The sequence below is a fragment of the Pygoscelis adeliae genome, unplaced genomic scaffold, assembly GCF_000699105.1.
Source record: "Pygoscelis adeliae isolate BGI_AS28 unplaced genomic scaffold, ASM69910v1 Scaffold81, whole genome shotgun sequence".
Classification (NCBI taxonomy): domain Eukaryota; kingdom Metazoa; phylum Chordata; class Aves; order Sphenisciformes; family Spheniscidae; genus Pygoscelis; species Pygoscelis adeliae.
In genome coordinates, this window is record NW_008824005.1 from 455,974 (window position 1) to 464,559 (window position 8,586).

The 8,586-nt window shown below is 38.9% G+C and overlaps 1 protein-coding gene across 1 annotated transcript in view; it reads right to left on the reverse strand.

Annotated features, from left to right (window-relative positions):
• The window catches only part of GLP2R (glucagon-like peptide 2 receptor), a 44,898-nt gene extending 39,430 nt beyond the window's left edge, over positions 1-5,468 (reverse strand). The window contains exon 1 of the mRNA XM_009325688.1: positions 5,370-5,468. Within this exon, the coding sequence (XP_009323963.1) occupies positions 5,370-5,468 (99 nt within the window). The remainder of the gene's footprint in view (positions 1-5,369) is intronic.
• Positions 5,469-8,586: the final 3,118 nt, after the last annotated feature.

Here is an 8,586-nt window from a genome sequence, read left to right on the forward strand (position 1 = left end):
TGTCAGTGGTGTTCAAAAAGGCAATAGAGAAGAGGCTTAGGAGGCCTGCTTGGACATGCTGACCTTGAGTCACTCCCTTGGCACCAGGAAGCAGATAAGCAGAAAGGAAAAAGACCTAGATGTTAGCATGAAAGGATGAGATCAGGGATGTAGATTAACAGTTGCAAGCACAGAGGAGAGAATTAGATTTGTCTCCAGTGATAAAATTCCTCCTAATATAAAATCTGCCCTGCTGTTAAAAAAAAATAAAAACTCCCAGCTATAAACAGATTTTAATAATGATTTTATAGATAGTGACTGATGTGTTTAGGAAGTGGTGGACATCTGTGGCATACACCTTATCAATGTAAGGATTGCAATTGTCTTGAGGGAATTTTCATATTTTAACTTTCTCTCTGTAAATATCCATCTTTCTCACACATCTTTATCACACAACACTCTGACTGCAGAGGCCTTTAAGAGGGCCTTAGCGGATAATTACTACTTAGGAAAGGAATGGTTAAAAATAGAAGAGTTGAATGCAAAAGTTCTTGGTGACATGTTAGATTTGGGCTATTGAAGAAATGCCCAATTAGGAGCAAAGCAGTAGAGAAAGGATAATGCCAGATACTGCTTATGATTCAGTATCAGTGTGATGACTTGATCATTATTTATCCAGGGAAAAGAACATCAGCCTAAGCAGACTCTGTGTAATATGCCAGCTGGTCTCCTGAAGCCAGGGCTTTGAGAGGCCAGGTTTGACTATAACTGGGCAATTAGTCAAAGAACACTGTCACTGTAAGCCACCAAAAATGAAAAATTCACTACTGATTGAAAATGTTACCAATTGTAACGACCAAATTGTGGAGAGCAGACTAAATGTAAGTTTTCTAAAGAGCAACAAACCTTATACCAAAGGATGCTTTTCAGCTCTCCAGGGAAAATCAATTTCCTTTTGTCTGGACTAGACCCTTTTTGGAAACTGCCTTTCACACATGTGTGGTTGTCCTGAGCTTGTCTGAGCTTGGTGATGTGCCAAGGGCTGATATAAATAACCAGGACAATGTATGGCTGTGAACTTCACCTGTATCTTTTCTTTGAACCTATGATGTTTGCTGGAAAAAGAAAGACAATCATACTTATTTACTTTCAAATCAAGAACAATGGAGACTGTTAGCTAGCTGTTATATGAGACCACTCTTTCATGAATGTTTTTGCTGTGTAAAATGTTGCCTGCCCAATACTCTGCTTTTAGTCTCTCAGCTAATTTCCAGACACCCTACTTTAAATTCCAGAGAGTAGAAAGACTATAATTATTCTTCCTCTGATGGGCTTGCAAGATAAGGAGAGAGTATTTACAGCAGCCATGAGAAAGGAATGCATGTTTCCAAAATAAAAAGCATCGTGACATTTCCCTCATGTAGGCCTCAAAATGCTGGGAGCCAGGGGAGATTCTTCAGACACTCCTCGGTCAGTGAACCTCATTTGAAGAGGCAAAGACATGGAGATGATGCATTTGTAGAAAAGACTGCTTAATTTAAGGGATAACACTTCAGTTTCTAATAAACAAATGCATTAAACAGCCAAGGAAGTACAAGGAAAGCCTCACAGCGGCTACCTGGCTGCTTGTTTGGTTCCATTCCTGGAGACGAGGTTGACATACGGACATGAAAAAGCTCACTCAACAAGAGTGAGGAGCAGTTTAGGCATAAACGACAGTTTTACATCACTTCCTTATGTAATTGTCAGTCTTTGCAAAGCTGCAGGCAGAGTCAGATAACCAATACGTGGTCACTATTGACGTAAATATCTGTGAGATGCTTGGTTTTCTACCATAAGACTTTCTGGTGAAAAAAACAAATCAAGTCTATATAAAATCAGAGCTGCACCTGACAAAAAAATTAAGAGCTGTCAGCTGACCTCAAAAGTTAATTTGAAATATAGTTAGAAGAACATATAAAATAATTTAAATTATTAATCAAAAAATGTGCAGATGATTGGAAATTAACAGGGGAGCAGACAATGACCAGTTAATAAGGTCCATTTAGGTCATAGAGAAACATAAACCCCTCTACACAGCATGCACCTTGATAGACCTAATGTAACATTTTACTCCTAGAAGCCACAGCTGGAGGATGTATGTCAGGACTTTTTGAAAATTTCTATTTAGTTGTAGAAATGAAGTGACGTGAGCCATCTGTAGACAATGGTGCAGTATAGGAGACTATTGACATTTCTGGAGTTGTACATACAAGGGAGGATGTTGAAAAGGAGTACAAGACAGTATTAATGAGTAGTATTTGTCCCTGATGCAACTCTACCTGGATAGTATGACTAACGCTGATGGTCATACCTCAAAAGAGATAGCAATAACTTTGCAAGTTGTAAGGAAAGTGCTGGAGTGGCCTTAATCATTAAACTAAAGGACTAAGAAATCCCCATAGAGTTATCTTATCAAAGAAATTATAAACAGGTATTCAACAGCAAACCATGATGACTTGAATGGCAGCAGCTTGTGAATTGGTCATCAGCTACTTACACAGGGACTACCGAAAGTAGTTAAAAAAAGCAAGCTTCCTGTTCGTATGTGACTATTCAGTCTGCAGTGGTCTCAACTCTCTCTGGGGAAAATCTGTAAGGACATATGTATAGAGAAAGGCTGAAGAATGCTGGCAGTGCCTTGGAATGAGGAAAATCAGCTTTTTTTCCCTTCTTGGCTTAAAAGGGATTGATGCAGGGGCCCCAGACAGAAGACTTCAGTGTTTTCTGCAGTGGGACATCCTGTTAAGGCTCTTCTGCATTAAGTGCACTGGAGAGCTATTCACTGTCCAGTGAGAAGGCAAACTGTGTGGGCTTGGAATAAGACACTAGCCTTAAGAGGGAAGGGGAAATTAAGGAAGTGGGACACCTTGGTGTCATATGACATCATTAACTAAGTGAAAGGATTCAACAAAAAAATCAAAGAGACAAGCTTGCCTCTGTATCTTACATCCATGTTGCTATTATTCTTCAGAGAGGGGCGCAGGTTCTCTCAGAAAGAGGAGGGTCTGCAGGCTGGGTCAATGTGAGGAGCACAGCAATCACTGCTGAGATTGTGGGGGCTTTTCCTGCTTTTGCCATGTGTGGGAGAAGGCCCAGTCCTGTGGGTATGTTCTGAGGAGAACCGACAAATTGCTCTCTGCATCTGACATGGGTCTGTGATGACAGATCCCAGTGAGGTCTTATTAGGATCTAAGTTTTGGGCTACTCAGTGCTGTCAAAATTTAGATACAATGCATGCTCAGCGGTAGAAATACAAGCTTTCAGGTAAATTTACCGTGATCTCAAGCAGCGGCAACATGCAGTGCAGCATGGCTTTTGATCTCAGTTTTATGTTTCAGTTGATTTCCAGCCACTAGCATTTAAACAGGACTTCCGACTCAGAAGAAATTAAACTCCAACATCCAAGACAGAAGCTCAGAAAGTCCGCAACCTTTTGCCCTACACTGGACATTTCTTCACTTCAGGCTATCTGAAGTTTCACTGATAGCAAATGAACCACCTCAGCCTGCGAGCCTGGCACCCCGCTCACACCAAAGTTCACCCATACTGAAATTTAATCTAACTTCCCTGGAAAGGTCTTTCAATTCATTTGGTTTGCTCAGAGCCCACAAACTGCACCAAGATGACGCCACTGTTTAAAAATATGTTGGATGCAGCAGAAAACACTGCCTGAAGCTCTTGCTTAGGAAGTGGATTATAATAATAAACCTCCAAGGTCGCAAACAGACTGGTTTAAATTTATTTTTTTTTCATAACTGACCAGAGTATAATCAGGATTTCACCCTTTTAATTTCTTATACTAAGCTAACAGTGAAATGAAATGTTTCTGTTTATTCAGACTATACTATTATGGACAGAAAAAACCTTAAATTTTGGTACAAACTAGAAATAAGAACTTAAATATTTACTTATTCTTTCAGCTATGATCCTGGTTTATTCTGATTGATATTTTTCATATCTATATAGGTGTTTGCTAGAAAATATGGATATAGTGATTTATGATTGTTATTTCTTTAAATTTTTCTTTCTTATTAAAATATGAAGAAATATAACACGTATTTCTTTAAACAAGTTACAGGAATCGCTATGACAAAGTAATTCACTGTGATTTATAGTCTTGTAAAGTGTTGATCTCATGGAATTAATTGGGAGATTTTCTGTTAACATTGATGGAACCAGTGCTTTGGTCGAGGTGTTCTACAGATTTAAGTTGTCTCACAAACCTGAGAGTTGTTTCAGTTCTATATTCATTTATTCAAGAGAAGCTCTAGATTTGAATCACACAAAAACATTAGGAATATTTTCTATTAAAAAAACCCAGAATATGTGTCTCCTGGTAACTTTTTCTTCATCAAAAAGCTAGGAACACAATTATGGTCTCTACAGTACATGCAAACCCACTTTCTTAGTAACCCAGCTAAATGGAGGACGAGTGGATAGAAATACTTTATTACTTTCAGTTTAAAGTAAGCCTGTCAATTACACTTATTCTCATGTACTCTTATTTCATAGAAATGTACCCTAAATCTATATATTAATTTTATTCAGATGAATTGAAATTTACTACATCTTAGTAGTTGTTTTTAAACTTATCAAAATCAAGGTTGATATTAATAAATAAATAATAGCGATTGAAAACGTAAGTGAAAATTTCCTTGAAGTGGATTACACTGAGATATTTTGTCATTAAATACCTAAAACTCTTCCAAATTATAAGACAATATAGGCAAAGAAGTAAGCTTTCAGATTTTTTTTATAGATTTATAAAAACAAGAAGTGAATAGTTTAGTAGATCACTACAAGAAATAAAAGTAGAAATTGCATACAGATTTACTAGTTTTCTGTAAGATGCTGAGGTGCAGAATGAAACCAATAACATCAGATTTCACAAACGTGAGATTCAGTGCTCACTCCTTGTACAAGTCAAAGGCTAAAAGATAGTGCTAGAAACAAAGCAAAGCTGTTTTTAGAATGGGAAAAACAGTAGAAAATAAACATGATTCACAGTATTATTGATATCTGGTAGGAAAATTGAAAAATAAATATAATTCAATACTGATCAATATTGGTATGAAAAGAGATTGTATAAACGGATGTAAACACAATTTATTCACTGTATGAATGAGCATTAATAGAAGAAAATTGTAGTAAATGCCCTAGTATGAGTGAGTTCTAATACAAAACTCTACAGCTTCTCAGTCAACATTTCTCATGACTAATTTTTAATAAACATAAATTGTTATGTCAGAACTATTTTTGAAACAAACATGCTGTTTGTGAAGGTTAAAATGTTATGTGATAGGAATCCACTTTTATATTGTCTCTTATTAATTATTGAATTACCTTACCTGTTTCACTAGAAACAATATCATGACAGAGCTGGCAGGTGCGGGAGATATTCTGGACCAGAGACCCATGCTGGAACAGAGACCAAAAAGTGTCATCATGCCCGTTCTAATAAATTTGTCCCCAAAATGCTGCTATTTCACTCTACTATAGACCAATTTTATCACCCCGTCCTGTGAAAAAGAAGTAAAAATATCTTCTTTTATGAGTCCAACTGTTTCATGAATCTTCTTACAAATAAGTGAGGAAGTCTATTAAAGTGTCTAGGCTTGCTAGACTCCAACTATGTTTTGTTTTTTCTGATTAAAGGCAGAGAGAATTTACTCTAAACTTGACAGAAAGTCTGCTTACTGTAGCTTGTCTTTTAGCCAATAAGAAGTCAGAAAACTATTAAAACATTAAAGGGCTGATCCTGTTCCCTTGAAACTCCATGGGAATTTTGCCAGTGGTTTTGCAAGAACGCAATCCAGCTCCATAAATACATATATGTATTTATACACACCTCATGAAACCATTAAAGGATGCCCTAGAACACAGAAAACTTCGTGTAGGAAGCTTGCTGAATCTAGTTGGCTGTTAGGAAGCAGCTCAGTAATAACTGTTTTTATCCTTTCTGATCATATTTTACGAAATATGCACAGTCAGTGCAGGATTGGGGAGAATCTGTACAAAAAATGATGTTACCAGCAGTTAAAGTTTTACTACAATTCTTGTGACATTCAGTGTTTTTTTCACAGCTTCAGCTGCGAGGTTGGAGAAACTGTCAATGAATATCAGCTTTACTTTTCAAAAAACTGTTTGCAACTTTTCTAGTTGCAGAGAAAAGCCTGAAAACATAAATAAATCTATGTGTTATACAGGTTCAGGGAATGAAATAATTTCTAATATAATAATTTTAGGGTCTAGCTTATGATTGCAAGTTGGCAATATGGACAGTCAAGAAGATGTTGCCTCCTCCATTTCCAAGAGAATTGGAACTTGCAGCTGTTCGTACCAGAGGATGGCTCCTGCCCTTCCCAGAACTCATGGGCGTCTCTAGCAGCTAAGCTGGATAACAGGCAGAGGTGCAACACTAGGACTGTGGAGGCCAAGAGTAGCCCAGTTTCCAATGCCAGACATAAGCTAAACCCAAACTGTGTGGCAGATACACCCTGCAGCACACTCCATCAAGCTGGCCAGCAGTGTGACTTTACTGCCTCTCTACACACATGCCAAAACTTTCTTCTGGAGGAATCCAGGAGGTGGAAGGGCATGATGTATACCCGTGTCTCATCTTTCAGTAAGTCTGGATGTGGTAAAAAAAAAGAGTACTGGGACATGGGGTACGGAAGTGCTCTGCAGACAAGTATTTGTGTTCAGTTTTGGGCCCCTCACTACAAGAAGGACGTTGAGGTGTTAGAGCGTGTCCAGAGAAGGGCAACAAAGCTGGTGAAGGGTCTGGAGAACAAGTCTTATGAGGAGCGGCTGAAGGAACTGGGGTTGTTTAGCCTGCAGAAAAGGAGGCTGAGGGGAGACCTCATCACTCTCTACAACCACCTGAAAGGAGGTTGTAGCGAGGTGGGTGTCGGTCTCTTCTCCCAAGTAACAAGCGATAGGACGAGAGGAAACGTCCTCAAGTTGCGCCAGGGGAGGTTTAGATTGGATGTGAGGAAAAATTTCTTTACTGAAAGAGTGGTTAAACATTGGAACAGGCTGCCCAGGGAAGTGGTTGAGTCACCATCCCTGGAGGTATTTAAAAGATGTGTAGATGAGGTGCTTTGGGACATGGTTTAGTGGGCATGGTGGTGTTGGGTTGACGATTGGTCTTGATGATCTGAGAGGTCTTTTCCAACCGTAATAATTCTATGATTCTATGATTCTGTGATTCTATTTCAGGGTGGAAATGCATCCAGCCCACTATAGAGGCCTGGCAGTAAGGGCACTGGCTGCTCTGCACTACTGTGCCTCCTGGGTGGATATGTCGGTATACATATTCCTCCCTGCCACACCCTAGGGCAACTTTGGGGACCGGGGAGAGGCACTTCAAAGCTCCTGTAGCAACTGCTCATCTGTGTATTGATACAAGGGATAAAAGCATATTTGCTAATGGCCATAATGAGTAAGATCAGCTCTGTAGCAGGTTAAAACCAGGAGACTTGAACAGTGCTCTGGCATTGGAGCTGTTCTGAGATCACCATAAGAAATGTCCTAGTGCTCTAGAAACCCTGAGGTCTGCCTAGACCCTAGATGAGCAGATCCACAGGGTGTCCTGCAGTACATCCTCACTATTGCTTAGTAGCATGCAAGTCCTCTCATCTTCTCCACTAGCACTCAGCAGCTAGCACTCAGCAGCTGAGGCTCTGTTTTCAGCTTTTGACTTCTACAAGTTGTTAGTTTTAACTGCTCACTTTTAAAAATAATCTGAAGTTTATCCTTGAATAAGCTCTGTGGTCCCCCTCTAGAGTTAATGCTACCCAGGACAGTAGCAGGAGACCCATATTAAAGTATCCCCATGTTGTAATTACACTGATAAATTGTGGCACTAGGTGGTAAAGACAGAATGCAGAGCTGAAATTTGAATTTATGAGTTACTGTTCAGAGTTTTTACTAGAGCAATGTAAATCAGGAAGGTCATAATGCTGACCGCTAGCCACAGCTGCCCACCCCCATTCATTCTCAACCTTACTCCAGCAAAAATCACTGAATATAGCATTTTATTTGAAGGAAGGTCCAGCTAATCTATTTGTTCTTCTTTTATTTTCTCCCTTTTTTCACAGTGTGACAGATCTAACCAATAAATGCACATGCAATACATTTCTCCTATTATATAGAGCATTCTTACATGGCAAATTGATTTAAAAGTTTGTGGTATCAGCATTGATAGAGCATAAGCAGAAAACGGGCTTAGTGAAAAATCTCAGACTGCAGTTGTCAACCAGAAGATACCAATTGACAGAGCTTTTGCTGAAGTCTCTAGAGACTTATTCATAGTCTAGTACAAGGTCTATTTAGTCAAAGAAGACAACAATGCTATGACATTGATGCTGGTTAAATTTTATAATGGGCATAAAACTGTAAAGTTTGTACATATTGAAGAGGTGTCAGTGTTATTCCCAAGTGAACTCAACTGCTTTGAGTCAGTGGTTTCACAGGCCTCAAAATATGCTTGAATACAGCCATATGCAGATTACTCCTGGGAATAGGAACATAGATAAGTGTTTAATCCTTAAAAGGACTTTC